The 24975-nt window shown below is 42.4% G+C and overlaps 1 protein-coding gene across 1 annotated transcript in view; it reads left to right on the top strand.

Moving 5' to 3' along the window:
- Positions 1-17195, top strand: part of Spata17 (spermatogenesis associated 17) — a 156065-nt gene extending 138870 nt beyond the window's left edge. Inside the window, exons 10-11 of the mRNA XM_021199319.2 lie at positions 13696-13778; positions 17115-17195. Coding sequence (XP_021054978.1) covers positions 13696-13776 — 81 coding nt within the window. The 3' untranslated portion in view covers positions 13777-13778; positions 17115-17195. The remainder of the gene's footprint in view (positions 1-13695; positions 13779-17114) is intronic.
- Positions 17196-24975: the final 7780 nt, after the last annotated feature.

The raw sequence follows: 24975 nt of genomic DNA, 5'->3' as shown, positions 1-24975 counted from the left end.
GAGCCAGTGTATACTCTGGGGGTGCTGTACTGTGGGGTAACTTCTGTGAAGGTCAGTCTGTACTGTGGAGGTCACTGTGAAGCCTTCTAGCGGCCTGAGGCTACTCATTTTTTTCAGTAGAGTCTTGTCTAATCTTATTCTGAGCACACATTAGTAGTGGGGCTAGGGGTGCAAACAGGAAGTAAGATGTGGTTCTCAACAGTCACCATAAGAACGGCTTAATCTTTAGTACAGTAGGTCTAGTTATCCACAGAGTAGAGTATCAAATGCTGGGTAAAGCATCCCGTCATGAGGAACTGAGTCAGGCTGTACCGGGCAATAGCCCCTAGCCATAAAGAACTGTTTGGTGCCCAGCCTGAGCTGTCTGATCTACCAGCAGAATTTGGATGTGTGGTCACAGCAACCCAATGGCAAAAGACCTCTCTGCCTGGAGACTAGAGAGTCTGGGAAGGGGAAATGAGAGGACAGTGATGGGGCAGAGCTGGGGGAAAGCAGAGGAGCCCAGCCACCAATAAGCCCCGAGGAACCAAGTTCCACCCTCAGGACCTGAGCTGCTCACAGAGGCACTCACTCAGGTCCACAAATGACCAAAGGTCTCAGGTTGAGGTAGTAGATGCTTAGCCTATATAGTGAGTGTAAAGATAGTGAGTGTAAAGGGTGTCTTCTGCCCGAGGAATGATGCCCAGGAGGTGGGCAGAAGGCCTTCTGACCAGATGACTCTAAAAGGATCTTCGTTTCAGTACCAGATGTAAGAAAAATAAGGCAAACAGACTTGATCTCAACAGTGAGAACTGCTGTATTGGAATAGTGAGGGCCCTTATGTTTCTGTGAGATGAAGATTGAACGTATTTAGAAGGATTGGTGGGGGAGGTATACATACACATATATGTGGTAGCTACAAGGACATTACAGCTGGTTTTTGTGTCTGGTTTAATTGGGAGAAGAGTATGTTTCTTTATACCCAGACATATTGTTTCATGTGACCCACCCCACCCAGTGTGTGCTTGAACTTTGGATAGTTCTGAACTTTATACATCATATGATTTCCTTTATACACATGAGGAAAAGTTACAAAAAGTCTGGGACCTGAGATCACTGAAAAACTGGCAAGCAACAGGTGACAAGATGGCGTACACAGACGTATCACCATGCATATGCTGCATAGGAGCCTCACAGAATGGAAAACTCAAGGGAGGGGCAGATGCTTGAGGCTTAACTCTTCGAAGGGCAGAGAGGAGTTGGGCATACAGACAATTTCAGAGCTATGGGGAGTGGTTTCTTTGGGGAATGTGATTGGACTAAGGTTGACAGTGTACTAAGACAGATCCTGGTGTGACACATGATTCTCACTCTTCCTCTGTGATACCACTGTAATTCTTCTTGGCTTCATCGAATTCCAGTCAGAACTGGTATAATCAGACCAATGAACTTGAGAGAAATCTTTCCTATCAGAACCCAGACCTGGCTGTGCCCCAGGTGTTCTGAGTTTGAAGTCAGAGTGACATATTTAAGGAATTGTTTTTGTAAAGTTGAACTTAAAAGCCAGGGGCAACCAGTGTCTCGGTAGTAAAGAGCACTTGCTGCTGGGGCAGACAGCCCAGGCCCAGGCCCAGCTCACGGCCGCCTGGAACTCCAGGTCTGTGGGTTCAGATCCCTCTTCTGGTCTCTACAGTTACCTGCACAGATGTGGTGTCCTGCAGATATGCAGGTACAAATGCACACAGTAAAAAATTAAGCACAGTTACAAGATTAACAACTAGCAATGCTAGCGTAGAACTGTTATAACTATACATGAGAATAAAATGTATTTAAAATGTATTAGATGTCTCTGTAATTTTTCATTCATTTTCAGAATATGGGTACCTGTAGATGACAAAGTGCTGAACAACTCAAATGTGGGGGTGCTATCATATGACCTTACCCTTGCCTGCTGGCATCTGGGAGCTCCGGCTCTGTCCTCTAGAACTGCTCCCTGAAACTAGGGCAGAGGAAGGCGAGCTGTTTCTGAGCATAGAGAGGGAGCTAGGGATCTTGGGGTCTGAGTTCCTCACATACAGTTTCCAGCAAACCCTGTTCCTTACTCTGGCATCCAACCCATCTGAAGGTGTTGTTGGCTCAAGTTTCTGGGTGTAGAGAGGAAGAGTAGGAGGAGATCTTAGCTGTACCCCACTTCTTCACTTTCATGTTGATGCTACGCCCTAGCTCTGCTCAGCAGCAGTAACCACTTGAGGTTCCTACTACCTTCTAGTTTCCAGGCAGGTGTAATTTACCGGATGTTGCAGTTGCCACAGACTGGACCTCACTTTGGGTCCCCAATCTGTGGGGAAAGGGTCTCTTGGTTGCAGGTGAGCGAGGATTCTGCGAATGAGTGACAGACAGTCCACAGGAGAGAGGGTGTGAAACTGAATGTATTCTCATAAAGTGAACACCAGAGTTATAATGTACAGAGAACAAAGGGGTAGGATGTCACAGTAGGCAAACTACATTGAAGTTACTTGACACAAAACAGAGGAATGACTTCAAAGGGACTTACAGGAGCCAGGTAATGTTTACAGTTAAGATAAAGCAGTTCTGCCTAGGGTCAGCTAAAGACAGGTAAGGATTTCACACCTTAGTCACAATTTGTGCTACTCCTTTGAGCCCTGTGAAAGCTAGCACCAGGGGGTTCTGCTCTAGCAGACCTTCTCATGAATAATGCAATACCACAACCCCCCCCCCCATTTCCTAGGTCTTGGTAAATACTTGCATATGAAAGTAACCTTTTCACTGAATTCTGAGCTCCTGGCTTTAAGGAATTTTCAGGACTTTGGAACACTGGCTTTAAGGTTATGTATTTCACTTATGGTAAAAGTTTAATCTTTAAAGGCATTGATAATATTGAAAGAGAGCATACACCATACTAGCATGCGGATAGGGTTCCTGTATATAGATTATTGGAAATGCCAAGACTCCAGGAGGCTGAATCTCCTTGAGACTCTTTTCCTCAGGACTCCTTCAAGTTTTTAGGCCTGTTGTGAGCCACCACTGAAGTAGGCGTGGTATCGCGTAATTCTCCATATTTGAGAGTGGGCATTTCTGAGAGGAGGAACAGGATGAAGAGTTCACTTCCTGTCATGGTGAAATTTCAATACACAGCTTTTATGTTTTGCAGAAAGGCTTATGAAATGATAAGGTTCATACTGAAAGTATAATGATAACCTATAGGCTCTGCTACCATAGGCTTTCCTGTGCACACACATTTGACTCTAGCTAATGAAGAATAGTGGACAGAGGCCGAAGTCTAACTCAGGAGCCTTTCCATCTGATAGGTGAGATCAGACTTCAAGGGGAATTGCTGTGACACTAAACAAGAAGCATAAAAGAACGTGAGAAAGGTGTAAAGAGTCACACTAGGTCTGCAGTGCAAGGGATTTAATTTATATCTAAAGAGAGGCTTTCCTAAGGAACATGGCCTTTTCTTTTTAATATTTTGGGTGGATCCTCACCTACTAAGGGCATAGTAAATGTTTGCTAGCCACAATTACCATCATTCTCCAGCTTGTTGGTTTGGCATTCTGATGTGCAGTTCTTTCTCAGTGCCTGGCCTCAGCTGCAAGCAGCTCCCTTATCCTCATCCTAGTTCCCTGAGAGAAATGATCAAAAGCAGAAAGAACATTCACAGTAATGACAGTTATTGATATATGCTGTAATTATAAAAAAAAACACTTTGCAGTGGGAATTCTATTATATTAATGATGCATGTATATTATTAAGAATTATAAATATTGAGTAATAAACCTTCAAGTTCACACACTCCCAGATGTTATTTTGGGGTTACTAGACTGGCAATTTTTCAAAAACACAAGCAGTAATTAGAAATCTTTCACAATCTCTTTCAGAAACAGTACTTGATTTTAATTCTTTCATTTGAAAAAAAACTTGTAAGAAAAACACTGTCAGAACTGATGACATTTTTATAGCTTGACAAAAATGAAGCATAATTAAAATGAAATATTTGTTGCATAAATTAAACCACAATTAATATGTTTTCTGCCAGTGCTTCAAGGATAAGATTAAAACAGCGTCCATAGCCGGCTCCTGCTGTGAGACTAATTTCCTGATTTTTATACTGAACATTATCACACGGGTTCTCACAGCATAGACTCAAATCAACAAGTGAAAAATGCTTTTTGATGAAGACTGTGCAGAAGGAGATGAACTGCTTTTATGAAACAAGGCAGGACTGCTTTTTCTTTTAAGATCTGATGACTAGTTGATTCCAAGGGTAAGATTTGCACATGTAAAGCCATTAAAATACATAGAAAATTGCCCTTCGTTTTAGTTAGCTCTGCCTTTTAAATTAGCCAGCTTATTGTTTCAGGCATGTTTGCCTTTTCAGAAGGAAATTAGAAAATGCATAAGATGCGCTATGCATAGGCCCACCTTCCAGCTAACCATGAAGTAACAATACACCCCATCACAAATCTTAGTCCTGAGCAGTTTCCAGAAAACTGGAGGAAAAATATGTCCTCTTAGAGGAGGGCTACTTCCCCCACCAGTGACAATGGCCACAGAAGGAAAACCCAATCCTGATGGGAGTCACCTATTGCTCTTAAAACTGTCTGAACTAGGAAGATGGCTCCCACCTTATCTATGTATTTATCTATTCATCTGTGTGTCTACCTATCCATCTATCTGTCCGTCTGTCCGTCCGTCCATCCATCCATCCATCCATCCATCCATCTATCTTTCCATCAATCTGATTTCGGGTTTTGTTTTGGTGACTGCTTTTAACCCCTGCAATGGGAGGGGCAGAATGAGACAAGAAGATCATTGTGGCTTGCTGGCTCTCATGTAGCTGAAAACAGGGAGCTCCAGATACAGTGAGACATTTTGTTGCAAGGAAATAAAGTAGGCAGGGAACAATAGAAGGACACTTTCTAATGATGTTTCCCTCTGGCCTCTGTGTGTGTCCATAAGCAAATGTGCCTGCATACATATGTATCACATACATACATACAGATATGCACACATGCAAATTCCAAGCTGCCCAGACAACACATAATCTTTCTATTTGAATTTCTTCCACACTAATTTCTTTTGACATCAGACACCGTTTAAGAGCTCAGTGAAGGAAAGAGATAATCACTATCAACAGTCACCTCCATTTCTCCAGTGTCTCTCAGGCAGTGCCGCTCGGAAGTATAACGGCACCAAGAGCACTCAATACGCTAGGCTGGCACTTACTCACCTCTGAGCTGTCGCCCCTCTTCCTAGGGCTGTGCTAGATGCTGGCAACATATGGATCAGACTTGGCTGGAGGGAGTGGCATGAGTTGGGAGAGCTCTTTAAGCTTGCAAGGCCAGGGAATCCCTTGCTAGCTGTCTGCTCCAAAGGCTCTTCATCTTATGTCTGCGCACTGACCAGCACTGTGCCTTGCAAAGGCATTAACAACTTCCACTTGAGCATTTTTAGCTCCCCCAAATTTTCTACCATCTTTTGGGGGTGCTTTGGTTTTGGTCACTTGACACGACAGGAGAATTGTACTGGCATACTTAGTGGTGTGGTTGTGCTGGTGAATGGCCGGGTCACTCACTCCTGTATTTCAGAGTTGGGCAGCCTCCCCTAATGACATCCAATGACACCCAATTGGGAACCACAGCTGCTTTTTCCAGCTTTGCCCATCTGTCTCCCATTTCTGTCCCATGCTTACTTCTTACCTGTTTCTAATTGCTAGAAATTTTCATTCCATGGAGACAGGAAATTTTGTCTAACTTAGTTATTACTATATTCTTACTGCCAAGGCACTTGATTAATACTTGATTTAAAAGACTGTATGAATAAGTAAATGAGTGGTTAAAGTTAGTTTTTAAAAGGAGCATTTGACCAATGGTGGAAATCTAGATTTGGCAAGTGGCCAAGAGTGTACAGCATGGCCATCAAAGTTCCACTCACACATTGGCCTGTTCTTACCTCAGAGAAATTGTCCTGACCTCAAAATTATTGTTCTTGAAACTAAATTTCAAATTCTAATGTACATAACTATTTCCTGACCTGCAAACCCCAGATCTGCAACTCTTTTTGGTGGAAGTGTCCTGAAGTGGGGAGGACTGCACTGTGAGACTCTTTCATGCTCAGAAACATTTAAGGAGTTGATAAAATGGCCTTCAGCTGAGTGTGAGCTGTGCTTATGAAACATAAATGACTTTCCTATTTGGATTCGACCCATCACCAATATATATGCTGAGTTACATATATGTACTTATTCCAAAAACCATTTATATGAAAAATCATGCCAAGCATTTCAACCCCAGGCATTTTGAATAAGAGACTATCCTGTACATGGCTGTCACCATGAAGATTTAGTTAAGATCTGAGTGTACCTTCTAAGTTGTTACTCTTTCTTACCTGTTCATGTTCTCATTTGTTGGCTTTTCTGCCATCTTCTCATCATAGGTGGCCTAGACTCTGCCATGTAGTACTGGAAGCTACACGTTGCTGCACAATGATTTGTCATGGCAGAATTGTGACCTAAGTATAGAGTATACACTCTCATCATTGGTGGTAGTTCTATTTTCCAGGGTCACTATGAACACCAAATATTAAACTGTAGATCTAAACCCCATGGGCACCCTCTGCTCTGATATTCAGATTCTAGGAGGAAAAGATAACCATGTAGGAATGAGCTTGGAAAAATGGTTTTGTGTAATTTTTTTAAAGCAGAGGGAAACACACAAGGGCCTAATTGTTTGTGGTTTTCTTAGCGTCTCTATATAACATTTATTACTCTGGCATTCCTCAGACAAGGAAGGTCAGAGAATTTCTCCATGGCCAGTGCTGCCACAGAAAGGTGGGAGGACATTAAAAACGTGTCTCAATTTTATTACTGACATGGCTGAAGAGGATTCTAGCTATTATGGCCTGCCTTGAGAGGAAATGGGGTTCTACTAACTAAAAAGGACCAGAGAGGGTACGAAGGGTCTTGTTTCAAAGCACTGAGACATCTAAGCACTCTGCTTGAGAATGCGAGTGAGTCCTGGCCCTGCACATGGCCGTGCAAGTACTGCAAGCATTGGATTGGGGGTAACAAGTGAGCACAGATGCACTCGTCAGGGGTCTAGATCTATGTGACAGCTGTGTTCTTATGAAGTCCTCATTAAAGGCCTCATACCCGCTTTCTGACAAAGTAGAGTCACACTTAAAAGGCCCGCATTTCTATTTGGTTAAGATTTATTTATGTGTAATTGCATATGCATAATGTATTCAGCACTCTGATGGCACAGGAAGACAGACAAGACAGATGAAGGCCCTGGTCATGCAACTCTGATATAGTGTCTGACAATTCCTTCTTGCTAGTGGACCCAACCCTCTTGGTTAATATCTTACAAGTACTTTGAGACTTGGGCTGTAGCTGTGAAGTGATACAAGGCTGTATCTGCTAGCTGGGATCCTAAAGGCTTCAGTCAATGTGTGAGTTGACACTAGGTTTCTGATGACATTTCTGGAGAGTCAGGCTGGAAGACAGACAGGCTTTAAGATGCACTGCCCACAAAGGGATGCAGGGCCAAGCCCATCTGTGCATTTGTTCAGCCATGTCTTTGGCCAGGTATTTACCAAGCCCACTCTGTGCCTATCAGCTGCGTTAAATTAAACCTCGAGAATACAACTATGAATAAAATGTCACCTGGCTTTTAGCAGTTCCTATCCTCAATGAGGTCATCTTTAGGGAACCTCCTTGCACAGAGGCATTTGGTTCCTTCTACCAAACAGCACTTATTTCGCAGTGTTATGTTAGTGTCTATTGTTATTTCCATTGTAATTCGTTCTTGTGAAGCCATCCTAATACTAGCTCTGAACATTTTTGCAGCATATTTTCCAGTAGATTAGCCATGTGCAACCACGTGCTCCTTTAAGTGCCAGTCTCATCCAACATCCCTCCTGCTTACCTTGTGCCACCTTTGCACACATAGGTGATGTTACCAGAACCTCCTGCCATGATGTCATTAGCTGTGTGATAAAAATCAATGAGCAGTCCACGGACCTTCCTAACTATAGCATAATATCTAGTTGGATGTCTTACTTTGTTTTATTTGCAATGAAATTAATATGTATACCTATTATTTCTGTGTATATATCTATTTCTATTTGTGCATCTATTTCTTCTGACATATTGTTCTATTGTGTACTCCTTTTATTATGACATATGTACCCCATAGTACAATAGATTAGTCAACAAGACTCCCCACTGCTTATGTGCTGATTCACATTTCTAGCCTGTCAGTGCCTACATGTGCATTTATAGCCAAGACAATGCACAAGATGGGGGGGGGGACTTTGAGGAATAAATGGGTGAGCTCAACAAGTGACAGTGAGAGAGTGGAGCTCTGGGGAAAGATGCCTCCAGAAAGCAGAGAAAGAAGCAACTCAAATTAATAACTATACAGTTTGGCCATGCTCTCCCTGACCTAAGTTAAGTATACTTGTCTTAGTCAGGGTTTCTATTCCTGCACAAACATCATGACCAAGAAGCAAGTTGGGGAGGAAAGGGTTTATTTGGCTTACATTTCCATACTGCTTTTGATCACCAAAGGATGCAGGACTGGAACTCAAGCAGGTCAGAAAGCAGGAGCTGATGCAGAAGCCATGGAGGGATGTTCTTTACTGGCTTGCTTCCCCTGGCTTGCTCAGCCTGCTCTCTTATAGAACCCAAGACTACCAGCCTAGAGATGGCACCACCCACAAGGGGCCCTCCCCCTTGGTCACTAATTGAGAAAATGCCCTGCAACTGGATCTCATGGAGGCATTTCCCCTACTGAAACTCCTTTCTCTGTGATAACTCCAGCTGTGTCAAGTTGACACAAAATTAGCCAGTACAATAGTGAACCATGGAGAGCATATGAGACTATTCACCATATTTACTCTGAAAATAAGAACACTTGAGTGTTTCTCTAAAATAAGTACTGATATGCTGGACACTGGCTCTCGTGTCATTGTTGGTTGAGGTGATGTCTCTCTGTTTAGCACATGGTGACAAGGAACCCAGGCTGACTTCAAATGTGTGATCCCCCTGACTCAGTGGGAACATTTGAGGAAGTAGCAAGCATGATAGATTCTGGTGCTTGTCTGAGATCACGAACCTTTCCTAGAGGCCCCAGGCTCCAGGGCAGTACTAGCTCAGAGTCTAAGGCCTAGGACATCTGTGGGCAAGGCCTGGAGACACCTGCAACCTCCAGGCTGTGAGGATATGCGGATGGATTCTGCTTTGGTTTAGGTTCAGATTGACAGTTCGTCATTTCTCACAGCTAAACATCGACCCTTTCACCTCATGTACAAGTGGTTTCATGTAAAGCCTAGGTCTTGTGACTTAGACTACAAAGAACAGAACAATTGAAGCTATTTTCTAGAAACCTTGGAGTAAACAGAGGAGGGTCCTCAGCTCAGGCAGCTGCCCAGTGTGTTTGTGTCTTGGATAAAACTGTGTAGATGCTGTTGTTGTCCCAGAGCTTCCTCATGTGACAGGAGTGTGACACACCTGTCTGACTGAGCAGTTTTGCCAGAGGTGCTGAATGCCACTCACAGAACCAGTGTTTTAGGTGGCCAGCTGTGAGGAGACTGGGCACCCATCTGTCTCTCAGGAGAGCAGGCCCTTTGTGTTTGGATGTGTCGGGTAGAGGGACATGGTGACCGAGCCTGGAGCACTGCCACAACCCCAGCATGCGTAAAGCCGGCAACAGGCTCTGGAGTGTGAGGACAGGCTGGCTAGCAGATTCCAGACAAACGAGGCTCATGGCTGGCACCTTATGGAAGAAGAGGAAAGGAGCAACCTCAGTGTGAAGACATCACGGATGCTCTGCGCATGTGCACTCGGCCTTTCCAGCTCCTCATAGCATGCATGCTCAGCAAGACGAGTGAGCTGGTGAGAGAGGCTCTGGTCCCTCAGATATGAGTGACACTGCACATACACAGATGACCAGCTGCAGACTTCTGACAGAGCAGTCCTTTCAGAGTGGACCACCACTGTCATCATGAGTCATAGCAGCAATATCACATACCCCAAACCACTAGGAAAGTAGTAATATATATCTCAGCCATGTGGCTTCCAAAGTGAGTGGTTTTAAAAGTTAACTGAAAGTGTCTCAGAACACTCTTAGAAGGTTTATTTAGATTGAGTTTTCATGAAAAATATCAGGTACTCTTTGAAAGCACCCCATGAACTCCCACTAAGATCCAGAGGACTAGCTGGCAAGAGCATTTGGGGTCTCATTCAGGAGATAGCACTTGATATTCAGACAAACAGTTTTCACCATCTACCTTTTTTAAAATTTTTTTTTAGTTCTAAGAGAAAAGTCTGTGCAATATTTTCAAGCTGACGATATTAAAATCATTTCAGCAGATGGGTATGTGCCTGACCTGTGATTTTCCTCCCTGCTCCCTCGCCCCACCCCTTGTCTCTCGAGACTCTGTGTTTCACTGAGGGGCATGGGAGCGGCTTGGTTATATGCTCAGCTTCAGTTGTCTGCAGGAAAGCCTTAAATAACTAGCTAAACATAACAGTTGCCTTTACTTTGCACTTTGTTCACTGAGGCAAATGGTACTAGGGCAAATCCAAGAGCACTCGAGTGCAGTGGAGGAAACAGAACCCCCTCAGCTTTAAAGTCCCCACACCAGAAATGCCTGGCATGTTCCTGCCCCCTGTTCTTGTCACAGGGTTTGTCACTGAGGAAGCTGATATCCACCCAGGGGATCCCCATCTCTAGAGTACAGGGGTTAGTGTGTACTGGGGCTCAGAGTCTGACCTCTGCGCTTGAGCGGCAGGCACTCTACCAACTGAGTCGCCCCCCAGCCAGTTTTCTAGTTTTGATTTTATGATTTTCTAGTTTTGATTTTATGATTTCTACCCAGATCATTTTCTTCTGCGTGGCTATTTTCCTAGTTTCCTGAAGCAGATGTTCTGGGCACTGGGCAAGGCCTTGTCTTCCTCTCTGTTGGTGTGGCTCCTGTTGCTGCCAAGGCCTTTGGTGCTTCTGCCATCTGCATAAGTGTATTGCCTCTCAGTTAGGTTTGTCTCCTCCTGAGGTTTCTTTGACTTGTGTTCTTTTCAGGGGTGCACTATCTAATTTTCAAATATTTGGAGGTTTCCATGTATCTGTCATTGATGCCCAGGGTAAATCTGCTGTTTTATGAAATGGTACTTGTGTGGTTTGTTTTAAATTTGTTAAGGTGTTTTATGGTCCAGTACATAGTTTATCCTGGTGGTATGTCTGTATGAATCTGAGAAAAGTGTACACCCTGCTGCTGGCGGATAAAAAAGTCTACAGATGTCAGTTACATCCAGCTGATTGACAGTGCTGTTCAGTTCAGTTACACCCTTGTTGATTTTCTACCTGCTGGATCTGTCAGTCACTGATAAAGAGGTGTGGAATTTGCCAAGTACAATAGTGAGTCCATCTACTTCCTGCCAGCTCTATCGGTCTTCGCCTCATGTACGCTGACCCTCTGACTCCAGGCACATAGACATTACTGACTGACAGGTCTTCTCGGAGACTTGACCCCTTTAGCATTCTACAGTCACTCCCATTATCCCTGATCACTTTCCTTACTCTGAAATCTGTTTTATCCAAAATTAGTATAGTATTTTCATCTCTTCCTTGACTAATGAGAACACATGGGGCCGTTATCTGTCCACCTAGTTTTCACCATTCGTACCTTTTATTTAAATCAGGTTTTTAGGCAATATATTATATTCCGTTGTCCTTTATGGGGCCTGTATAAAAGGATTGTTAATGCATCTGGGTTACTGCCGACCACCATGCTAACTCTTTTTCTTTGCTATGCTTGCCCTTTATTTAGTCTGAGTTTGTTTTCATCTTTCTCTAACACATCTGCTATTAATTGAATGTTTTATAATGTTCCATGTCTCCTTACTCGCAGACTCAGCCGCAGTCCCTAAAAATGTTCTCATGGTTACTCTAGAGTGAGTATATATTTACAGCAAATGAGTCACCTTCCAAGTACCGCTGCCTTGCCTGTGGTTACAAGACTTTAACAGATTCCCTTCGTTTCTCTCTCCAGACCCTTCCATATCATATCAACATAATTTGCTGTACTCACCAATCATATCACTGTTAACTATAAATTCATGACGAAGACTGTTATCTAATAGATTAAAAAAAAAAGAAGAACTAACGATTTCATTTTCCCTGTATCTAGAACTAAATTTCAGGCATGTATCACATTTCGTTCCTCTTGATCCTTTCATGGGGGTCAGGTCTATTCTGAATGTTAAGTAAGATCTTGCTATACGCACTCACACAAACGGAGCTATTCACAGTAATAGGATATGGTGTCTGTCAAGTTACCACATGTCACGGACAACAGAACATTATAGATTCAAGGTGAAGAGCTGTTTGAGATACTAGTTGTTAGTAAACATGCCTGAGATACTTTGAACAGTGAGATGAGTTTGGATTACCTCTGCTCCGTGTCTGGAACAGAAGGACCACTGCTGAGCTGCACAGGAAAAGCAAACTTCATCATACACACTCACCCACATGCTGCTTACAGGGAAGCATTTCATTCAGACTAACTCATTCGTTTCTCATCTGAGTCTCTGTGGCACACATTGTCTCTGCACTTAGAAGTAGGGCCCACCACAGCCACTCGGGCAGACAAACCCAGACACGTGCAGGCATTTTCCTGGGGCCTGAGGTTAGTCATCAAAACAGACATTTAGGGTTAGGAGGCTACTGTCCCAGAGCAGGGAGTCAGATGAGTGGCAACAGAGACACAGACACACCACGGGCTCTCTTGAGAATCTTGTAAAGCGTGGACCTTCTGAAGACCCGGTCCAAGAATGGTGCTTTTCTCCTGGCTTCAATTGGCCAGGAAGTTTCAGACAAAATCTCCTTTACTAATAGACTCTTAAGAAAAAAACCCCAAACCTCTTCAGTGTATTCACAGTGTTCAGAGTTGGTATAGGAGCTGCCTCGTTACCCTGACTGTGGGAACACCCATGTCTTAATCAAGTGCTCCAAATCAGGCTACGTGCAAAAACTCCTCTGCAAGTGCCTCGTGGAGAGCCAGGCAAGCGTGAGGTGCCTCCAGCTCACCCTCTAGTAAAGGTACTTGGACACATCACGCTCCTGTTTTTGTGACTCTGTTAACAAATGTTTACTTTGCCAAAAACTCAGTAAGAACTCCCTAAAACCAAGGCAAAGGTAATCACATTGCATGCTCCTGAAAGCCTGTGATTCAGTCTCATGTTGGCGAGGCCCAGGGCTGCTCACCTGTGCTATCCATGGACATCAAACCTGTGTGCTTCCAAGGTGTGGCACTGCTGCCTATGATCTCAGTACTCAGGAGGCAGATACAGGTAGACTGACTCATGTGTGGGGTCCAGCCTGGTCCACATAATGATGTCCAGGCCTGCCAGGGCGACAGAATGAGACCTTGTCTCAAAACAACAACAACTAAACAAAAAAAAAAAAAAAACAGTAACAAACAGCAAAAAGGCAAGCAAACAAAAACGAATGCAAATTTAATGAAAGCTTTAAACTGATAAAATATCAAAAATGATGTGTGTGTGTGTGTGTATGGGGAAACATGAAGGGTGGTTGTTAAAACCTACCTTAGAGTTCAAGTTAATCTGAATATAGCTATAGTGATACCAGTAGGAACCAATGAGGTCTCTGTGGTAACCTGAGCTCTTTCCCCTAGGATTTTCAGACTGTTCTGCCATCATTTGAACTCTTCTCAAAGTATGGAAAGTTATATTCCAAAGCTGGAGAAATTGTATAAAGGTATGCATTGGTTTTTTTTTTTCTGAGTATTTCCAAATATATACTAAATAAATTACCAAGCAAATGAAACTGACTTAACTGTTAGGTACTTTTAAAATGCTATAACAATATTCATGTGAGGTAAAATTCTATAAATGTCTTTAATTCTAATCTGATGGTTTCAACAATTGGTTTTATTTTTCAAATACCTTCTCTAAAATGGACTGAAATGCATTAACAGAACTAACAAATGTCTGAGGTATTCTTTATCTTTTAATTAAACGACACAGTTAAGATTTACATAGTGCCTGAAAATATACCAGTGCTATCCCAAAAGCTAAAATGTTTCTCGGGACGTTTTAAATAGTCAAGTTAAAGATTCTTTACTTAATTTAGAGTGATGGGAAGAGCCTAGGGTCTCTGATGACTTCCAAAGTTTGCAGGGCAGACAAGGGAAAGGTGACTAAAATCCAAGAGTCAAACAAGGTTTCAATAATTTTATATTTATTGTTAATGTATTTTAGATTAAAAAGTGATTGCAGTTGAACTAAGATCATAGATAGTATTGTGGGATATGTGTGTGTGTGTGTGTGTGTGTGTGTGTGTGTGTTTCTTTTCTTGCACAACTTCATCAGGTATGAGATAAAAGACAGTTGAAGGGAAAGGTCACAAATAAGAAATCACTGGTATTAAAATTGTCCAGTGTCCTCCAGGCCAAAGGTGATGGAGCGCACACTGGCCGGCCTTTTGGGAAGAGCATGGTGTACCTAAAGCCTCCTGACATTGGGTGTGCTGTGTTTCCTCTGCCTCACAGGGATCTGTGAAGGCTTCGATTTGGGTGTTAACGTATTAAAGACAGATACCAATACTAACCACTTACCTGTTCCAAAAGACTACCTGAGAGGAAATGGAAAATATTCCTAGTTAATAGAAAATTTTTATACTTGTGTCACCAAGTAAGAACACTGTTTCAAAGGTTTAAAGTATTACTGCCATTGAATATGTATGTATCTGTGGCCCATAGTATGACACACACACACACACACACACACACACACACACACACACACACANATATATATATATATATATATATATATATATATATATATATATAATTTTAATGGAAAGCTTTATTAATTCTGTGTATAATGGTTTTATAAAGAAGTATTTCTTGTGTGACGATGTTTCTGGGACACATGATCAATCATCTATTCTTGCCAGATAAAGAGCTGATGATAGAAAAAAGTCACCAAACCATCAAAGTTCGACTTGGTAACTAAGTGAGTTTATTAGATTACTTAGGGGAGTACTATTAGGGATTTACTTACAGGGATGTGGACACCTCGAAAGCAGCTGCATCCCTGAAAGCCCATTCCAACATGGATGACAGCTCATGGAAGTTACAACCCTGAATCACTGCATGACTTGAAGTGGACAGAGCAGCTCAGAGGACAGAGTCTGCCCTCTTCAGTTCTTACTGCTTATATGACCTTGGGGAGGAGGGCTTTGTGAATCTGGTTGGTTTCAGAGTCTTTGTGAGACTTGTGAGTTGTTTACCCCTTGACTCTTAAGGAGACTCTGTAAGAACTTCCTGAGTCTTAAGAAGTTTCCCTTCAGGATGAAATGCCTAATTCAGAGGAAAGTACTGCACAACAATATTGGAACCAACCCAAATGCTGATTAATATATAGCAAATCCAGTGAAATCGAATACAATGTTATTCTATACTGATGTAAAACAAAATGTTTTTACCCACTGATCTGACAAAATGCCTACCTTGTATTCTTAAGAAGGCTTTGTTTAAAACCACTGTTCAATTTGATTGCATAACAATGTATTATGTACACATGTACATATATAGCTGCATATCTATTGATGCATATGTATATGTAAAATATGTATACATTAATATATTACAGAAATGGTAATGGTAATAGTCTCTGACTGGTAAGATTTTTATTCACCTTATTTTTCCCAGATTCTGCTTTATATCTCAACTTAGTTTTAAATTTTCATTTGATCAGACAAAGTCAATGTTAAACCAAATTCTTCAATAAAGCTTAATAGTTCTCCTCTGCGATTACAAACATGTGAATATTAAAATTCTTCTTAATTATGATAATATAAGGCACAGTTATTACTTTTCTGTGAAGATAAAGTACTTGCTAGATTATAGTGAATGATAAGAGCAAGAATAACAAGCGTTTCACATTGGTCTAATTAAAGAGCAGAGACATCCAAAGGCACACATGTATGGCAAACATGCAAAGACATGTGTGTGTCATGTATGACATGTATGTGTCAGACTTTAAAGATATGTCTGCTGACTCATCTCATGTTTTACATATTCTGTGTATTAGCAGGGCTATTTGTTTCTTTCATTTGTCTTTGTAACTGGTCATTTTTTGATAGGTTCCCAAATCAATTTGACCTAAATCAGAATACCCTGGGCCTTGTCCGTGTCAGGCTATCTTTGCAGCCCCATTCATGCCACCAGACAGGAAGTCTCTAGTAAGCAGAATAAAAAGCCACCAGAAGCCAAGATGGTTATTTATGTTGAGTGGGGCCCCATCAGAGTTCATGAAGCATCCATGGGAGTTTTCCTGCATTATGTTCTGATGAATATTCTCACTCTTTGGAATGGGCTTTGGTCCAGAATGTCTTTCTGCTAAAATGTTTCTATTTGGAAACCAGATGAGATGAGTTTTAATTAAATCATTGTTTAGACATGAAAAGCAGTGTTCATTTTCCTCCATTCTGTGGGAATCCAGCATATGAATGACTCAAAACTTGAAAATAAAAAATAAGTATACTTGACACATGGGTTGGAAAATGGAAACTTCATTTTCTTTGTAGAGAGGAAACAGTATTCTAGCCACTGGGTAAGGAAAACGAGCTGTATAACCTGAGAGTGGTAAGCAAACATTCCAGCTACACTTTAACCTTCTGGGGATTAAAGTTTTAAGCCACTAAGGAAAACTATGAAACCTGGCTATTCATACTGGCGTTGTACACATTTGTAACCTTAAGGTTACTGATAGTGAGCTGGCAAAGAAAAAAACGAAGACACTTCCCCTAAACTGTCCTCATACTGAAGATTCTGTTTGCCACTCCCCCACTTGCTCATGGGAGGGGTGGCCTCTGCTTTCAGTGACTTAGCAGGATTATTACTGACACCTGTCTTCAAGATTGCTAATCTGGATGTGTAGTCAGCGGCAGGGAGAGTACACACAAATGTCAGGGGTCCGTGGCAGGGCCCTTGCTTCCTACACTAAGACAACACTTTGTATTTAGAGTGTGAAAACGTGTTTTAATGCAGTGCTTCCTCCCTCCCATTGTGCTGCTTGGTTTTAGAGAACAGAAGACAAAATGTGGAAATGAGGATAAGATGAAGTGAGCATGAAATGGAAGATGCCACTGCCCAGAGTTCCAGACTCTACCTCCATGGCAGAGGAACAATCTTGACCTCAGTCCTTTGACCTTGGTGCACTCCTATGATCGAGCTCCATCTCTTTCTCTGTCCTCCCCTCCCTCCTCCTCTCCCCCTCCCAATCCTGTCTCATTCTCCTGCACTCACTTTCTCAACTGTCAGAAAAACAAGTTAAAACCATTTCTGGTTCATTATAAAACTTTATAGTTTAAAAGGAAAATACAAAAGAGGCTTTTATAAGAACTATTCATATCTACCAGCGAGCCAGACTCACTGTGATTCAATAAACTGTAACATTTATTTTACAGCTTGTGTGTGTTATGCGGGCGGGGAGTATTTGTGTCCTGTGCAGTATTTGTGTGAGGGAGGTATATGTGAGTTTGTGGTGTATAGCCATGGGGTAGGGTGGAGGTATTTCAGATTTCCTCATCTATTTGGGGACAAATGCCTTTGAGAACATCTCTTAACAACAGCAGATAACATGATTTGAAGTGTGGATGGTACGGAAGTAGTTAGTATAAAAGTTCTTCCACAAGAGAAATGATGACACATTATTGGGGAATAATACCTCCATGTCTGTTGTATGAGACTATTCCTTGGCAGACATAAATAAACCTCTTTTAGCCAAAAGCAGGGAACCAACAAGAGATCAAAGTAAGGATACCACCACATTCAACTTGATGAACCAATGTATTTTATTAAGGTTATTTATAGGAGTAGAAATGGCTCAAAGAAAGACAGCTGCATCCCCAAAAGCCCATTTCATCAAGGGCAAGAATTCACAAAATCTGGAAGCCTAGAGCCTACTAGGCTCTATTGGCCTGAGCCTCTTTCAGGCACCTCAGCTTGTCTGAGAGTGTCTCTTAGCAGTCCTTACTACTACTTTTATAAGCTTAGAAGAGGGAGGGGCATAGTGCATCTGGTCAGTTTCAGGGACTTCCTAAAACTTACGAGTTTTTTAGTTCTGACTCTTAACAGCTCCCTGCAGAATGTAATGTTTCATTTCAGAAGAAATTGCTGCATAACAATGTCCTGGAACTTGAGATACAACAGACACAAAGTAGCGGGTAAGTGAGCCAAGCAGGTATGTTTGGAAATGAGAAATGCATTTGCTCAGAATGGAGCAGTAACAAGATTGCCTGGTCTTGTGGCTATGGTTATTTTGGTGAGTTGAAATTGTGATTTGCTAAAAGCCAGGTAAGGTTCCTACTTTTTCCTAAAGGCTTGAGTTTTCCTGGGATATTTATGCTAAAAATAAACAACCGATATTCTCATGTCCCTTGACCCCATTCTGAAATTCATCCTCACAGTGAAATTTTCTACTTAAGGTAGTGTGATGTTGCACTCAGATAAAAAGCAGGATATGACTGTGTATTTATATAAACACAGTGCTTGGGTAGATCAGGCTCATTCTGAGTGCTTCAGTCTGTCAACCTGGCTGAACTTCATGTTTCATCAGAGATCCTATCTCAAGGGAATAAGGTAGAGAGTGAGGAAGGAAGATACCCAAGACCCTTCTCAGGCCCCTGCATGCTTGCCCAGGGCCATGCTCACTCACATGTAAGTACCACACACATACAACATACAGCAAACACTACAACATGCAGCAATAGATGAATGAACTGATTTTATCAAACTATTTTATGTATTTACATTCCAAATGTTGCCTGCCCCCTCCCAGAGTTCTTCACCCCATTCCTCCCATCCCTTTGCCTCTGAGAGGATGCTCCCCCTGAAGAATATTCTTTTACTCATATTTAAAACTATAAACTAGAGCATCATTTATAAATTTATTGTAATAAACCATTCGTTTTTCACACACTCATACTAATAGCCTGAAAATGCACAGATATTTTTGAAATATTTATGCCTAAAGTATTCCATTTGTATGTTTGTCATTGTGGAAGTACAAACACACCCTAAGCAAAAAAATACTTCCATGAATAAATGGAATAAATTCTGCTTAAATCATTTCCTCTTATCAAGTAGGTATACCACACTTTATAGACTTTGAGTAGAGATAAAAGCAATGGGACCCAAAATGGAAGCAGGACTACAGCCTTCTCCAGTTGCTTCTCACTGATATCAGTAACATGGAGTGCAGAAGGGAAGGAAGGAGACAAATGACAATCCATTTGCACATGTGTAGATGACCCTTGGCCAGAAGCCCCAAGAGACAACAGGTAAGAAATGTGAAGGTCCAAGCACAGCGGCAGGTGTTCTCCTCTGCTCCCATCACAAGAGCACATTTTTGTTAGAAGAGTTGTCAACCAGTAAAGAACCAAAATGCAAGACCACATGCTTGGTGATGCTAAGAAGACATCAATAAGGCCAAGCCAACAGAGTACAGCCTTCCCTGCACCTTGCTGTGCCCCTGAACACATTTCTGGTTTCTTCAGCACTGCAGAATCAAGGAACTAAAATTCAGGCAGACAATGACAGAGAGGAAGCTACAAAGTGAGGCCACCTAGGGAGCTAGATACTGAATTTACAGATATGGAAGAGGAAGAGTCATTAAATGAAATGTACAATACAACAGAAAACAATCACCACTTAAACCAGATAATACAAGATAATCTCATGAATTATCACTAATACAAGATAATCTCATGAATGTGGAGTCAAAGCCACTAGATGCAAAATATACAGATAATTATTTCATCAATTTAGAGCAAAAAATGCATGGCTTCTCTCTGGCAGCTTGAGTTACCCTTGCAGTCGCTGTCACAGAGCACTGGGTCTTCCTAGTCCCTGTGTAGTACTCTGGCCTTCTCAGGTGTCGATGTGTCATTCGTGAATTACATACTTTCCTGAAAGGAAGCAATAACGCAAGAGGTGAGGCAAATACGATACACCTAGTGCACATGCTCTCTGAAGATGGTGGTCTGCAGCATCCTCCTCTAGTTATGTGCACAAAAAGTGCCCAAATAATACTGTGTACTTTCTAAGAGACGCTAATAATACATGGAATTCCCCATCAGACACTGACAAAGGTAGCTGTCGCATGTAATTTTAAAACTAACCCACACTTTCTCCAGCTACTTGCCAGCAGTCTCTGAGCAGCCATCTGGCCCTGGTTCCTATGGTCGGTCTGCAGAAGGCTAACAACCACTGTGGTCTCACTCATCTCCCTCTAGCCCCATGAAAGGAAAACACCAGACTTATATTTATACCAGCCAGGTTTATATAGGTAAATCTCCAACCCTAATATGCCCTTGCGAAGAACACACATCTTGTAATATATTTACATCTTGCATGCCTAGATTGGACAGATATACCACTAGACTACTCTGTTGCCCAGCTGTGAAATCCCTAGCTACTTCAGCAACCCCAGGCTAGGTGTGTCTGCTCCATCTTCCACCTCTTCTTCCTCCATCTTCCTCTCCCTCTGTCCTGTCTTCCTCTTCTTTCTCCATCTCTCCCTCTCTAAAGCTTCCAGCCCTGCCTTATCTTTCTACTGCCCAATCACAGGCTCTAGCCTGTATTTGACCAACTAAGATTTCACCTGAAGTCATCTGAGTACACGATCTACTTCTTGTAGGGGAACCCCTCTTGAGGGAGCAGAATTGGCATCAAAATCCAAACAGTACTCCACCACAGATAGCAGGTGTAAACTTCACACAGAGGTCCAGCTGAGCTGATTCTTCTCTATACTCGTACTCTGGTTAAACATAATGGACTATTTCAAATGCCAGAGACACTATGCCTCCTAGCTCAGAAATGTTTAAGTTTGCCTAGCCTTAATTTCTTCACCTAAAATTTGAATTAATCATTCTTTTAGGACTACTAAAAGGTAGAAGTCACTTAGCATGGCTCTTCTGATTCAACATGCTCTCCATAAGTAATAGTTAATATCGCTTAGCTTACTGGAGTACTGTCTGGGGCTGACAAAAGCAAACAGGGAGGTGTGGTGACATAAATGGTGGCCCCTTGAAGCAAAGGCAAGTGCCTGTAGATTCCCACAGCCATGTTTTCCTGACGTCATCATCTTACTCTTCCTCACTAACTGCTTTCCTGACCTAACTCACCTCTTCTATAGCACCAAAATGATGATGGGCAGTTAGACAATCAGACCTGTCAGCCCATGGCCATCTCCAACTTCCTCCTCCCTCATTGACCTCGGACGACTCATGGCCTTGCATTAGACTTTCAGTCAGCATAATGAATACCTGATGCAATAGACTAAAGGGGCCTTTGTTTTGGCTCACACTTTCAGAAGGTTTAGTCCATGGTGGCTTGGTCCCTTGGTTGAACAGAACCCCATAGAAGTGGGATCTGTGGTGGAGAACTTTCTTGAGCACATGGCAGATAGGAAACAGAGCACTGAGGATCTGGAGCTGGGCATGATGACACACAACTCCTATGGACTTGGCCACAGTGGCCTGCTTCTTCCAGACAGGCCCCACTTCCTAAAGTTTCCAGAATGTCACAGAATGGTGCCAGCATTGGGGGCCAAGGATTCACACGGGAGCTTATGGGAGACATTGTATCTCAAATTACTGCAACACTCACTTTCTGAGACTGTATTCCTCTTTTACTGGATGGTTGATATAAATTGCAGAAGTTTCTGTGGAGTCAGTGATGGTTGGTAGCCGTGTAGGATTGTTTTCTGAGGCACAACATTCATAATTTCAAACTGACTGAAAAGGGAAGTTTGGTTCACACCTCTCTTTTGGCATGAAACTTTTATACCAGATCAAGACCTTCAGTTTTACGTACACACTAAGTGGTAAGGACGCTCCCATGAAGTGAAAAACCTCTGATAACTGTGTTCACATTAGCTCTTGTGACTCAAAATTTACAAACATTATAAATAATAACTTTTTCTATTTCAAAATCCATGATCTTATGTTTTTGGAAATTCCTACTGGAAAAATAAACCAAATTTAAAAACAAAACAAAACACAAGACTTGGCAGAAAAAAAAGCAAATCTGATATAAATTGGGCAGTGAATAACAGCCTCATAATTAGGGAATTCATGCTACACGTTTGCCCACCTTTAGTTATTTTTAACCACTTAAAACACATTCAAGTCTGGGCACAGCGAACCCTGTCTGTAGCCCGCACACTCAGGAGACTGAGCAAGAGGAGCCCTGCAAGCTCAACGCCAGCCTAGGCTCCTAAAGAATTGGAGGCCAGTCAGAGCTCCATAGCAATACACTATCTCAGTCAGGAAATCAGGGCAGGGCTAGAAGATGGTTTGACCTGACATCCTGAGTTCAGGTCCCCAGAAACTATGCAAAAGGTAGATGCAGAAACATGTGTCTGCAGGCACAGCCTTCTGAAGAACAGGAGAAAGCCTTGAGGCTCACAGGCCAGCTAGACTGAGGTACACAGCACAGTGGTAAACAGTGAGAGAGAACTTGTCTTCAGCCAACTTTAAGATGAGGAATGTCACTTGAGGTTGTCCTCTGACCTCCACACACACCACATGGTATGCATGTACCCTCACAGGCTAAGATATATGCACATACATTCACAAAAACTAATGCTTTCAAATGCATGTATGTATATACACCCATCTTTTATAACTATTTACATTGTAAATTTCAATATTTGGAAATAAATACAAATATTTAATAATTAAATATCTGTATCATAATGAATCCACAGTTATCTTGATTAATGTTTCTAAAACCATGGGAATTTAAGAATATCATTCCCATATTCAAGAATTAAATTAAGACAAAAATGGCAGACTTGAGGCCCTGCTCTAACCTGAGGGTTCAGCTCTGCCTGTTGGTTTCACATCATTGAGAGCAGTCCTCAGAGGTCCTTTCTATGTCCTCAGCATGCAACAGTGTCACCAAACATGTGCTGTTCGCTGTTCCCTCGAGGAATGGTGCGTTCTTTGGCTATGGTGGATGTGGTGACAGCCATTTCTCTTGCTGTATTTTAGGAGCAGAGATGTTTCTTGTAATGTGAAGGAAGAGTCACACTTGCTTACTCTTGTATCTTCCTTGTAGCAAATCATTTTATTGTCATGAGACAAAGTACAAGGAAGGGAACAAGAGAAAACCTGAAATCACATTTCCATATGAAGATGACAGTTATTTTTAAATGTGTGATTGTGCATATGTACATATATGTTTGTATGCATATGGGCACATGGCAAACATTGAAATGTACATAAGACATTTGAAACATCTCTCCAGACATCACCTACAGAAGCTCTGTGTTCTAGCATTTCAGCTACCGGTTTTGCTTGTTTGTTTAAGAATATTCATTCTCCCCTCCAGGAAAACTGTGTAGAGATGAAGAGAGTGGGTCAGCATGAGAGAGAGGTAACTGGTGAGAACATGTCGGAAGACAAGTGGCAGGCTAACTGGTACCTCCCACCTTCATTACCGTGCTTCCAAATCAATCTCTGCTCTCCTTGAGTGGCAAATAAAAAAATCAACTCACAAGATATATGTGTGCGCTGCTCGTGATGATGCTCACCGTCCATCTGCCGCACATCCCACACGCCAGCCTGAAGACGCTGCAGGGAGAATTAAAGAGTTCCCGAGTCCACAGCAGAATCCAGAGGCCTTTTTCCTCTGAACACATGGCGTTGATGACGTGGGGCTTGTCCCACCTCGTTCACTCTGCGGCAAAGATGCTGATTGCTGGTGGACAATAACTAATCGCATGCCAAACCTTCCAGAGCAACCAATTGGTTTAAAATCTAGAGCCCAAGTGAGTCTGGTATGTTTCATTTTGGCAAGGACTCCTAGTTCAGACATATCAAAATTTACACACTAGAATCCCAAATTCTGTTTCTTTTCAGATTCATGTTATTTTTTTATGTGTATGAATATTTAGCCTGTGCCCACAGGAGCCAGAAGAGGGCACTGGATCCTGAAACTGAAGTTACAGATGGTTGGGAGCCACCATCTGGGCACTAGGAATTGAATGTAGGTCCTTTGTAAAAGCAATCAGTGTTCTTAACCACTGAGCCATCTCTCCACCCCCAAATGTTGTTTCTTGAAGATGTTTGTGATGATTAATCTGGCCAATCAGAGTCACAGTGGAAGCCACTATATGGGCACACCTGCAATATGCTATCTTAACTAGGTTAATTGAGGTGGGGAGAGTGACCTGAGGGTAAGCCCTACCATTCAAGTCCTAGACTGAACACCCAGGAGGAACCAGCACTCATCCTTGTCTGCCTCTTACTGTGACATGGTAAGACCAGCCCCTCCTGCCCTTGTCACCATGCTGCCTTGGCCACGATGGATGCCTTGGCCACGATGGACCACAGTCCCTGTAAGTGTAGCATTCTCCCAGCCTCTAAGCAGGCTGTCTCAGACCTCTGCAACCACTAGCTTAGAACCACCTGCGGTGGTATCTTCAGATCTGCCAAGCAGGCTGTTTACACCGCTGCTGCTCTTCAAAGCATCCCCATTGCCTGCTGAGAAGACCTTTAGATGTTCCAGAGACAACATTCTCAAGGCCCCAACAACCGGGTGGTGGGGATGGACCTTTTCCCTCTTTATAAACTCTGAACTTCATTAAACATGGGGCTTTGAACAGAATCCTTTGTCTTAGCCTGATTCCTCCCCGTCTTCTCCCTTCCCCGGCTTGCCTTCCAGGACGGACGGGTTCGGAGTGTGACTGCTGGCAGGAACACTCATGGAAGTGTAAGTCAAAGTAAACCCTTCTACCTTCCCTCCCTCCCTCCCTTCCTCCCTCCTCCCCTCCCTTCCCTGCCCTCCCTCCCCCTTCCCTCCCTTTCTTACATTGCCATTGCCAGATAGTTTGTCTTAGCAAAAAAAATAACTAATGTAATGTTTAAATTCAAA

The sequence above is a fragment of the Mus pahari genome, chromosome 5 (genome assembly GCF_900095145.1).
Source record: "Mus pahari chromosome 5, PAHARI_EIJ_v1.1, whole genome shotgun sequence".
In the NCBI taxonomy this organism is placed as follows: Eukaryota; Metazoa; Chordata; class Mammalia; order Rodentia; family Muridae; genus Mus; species Mus pahari.
This window is presented reverse-complemented; position numbering and strand designations above follow the sequence as displayed.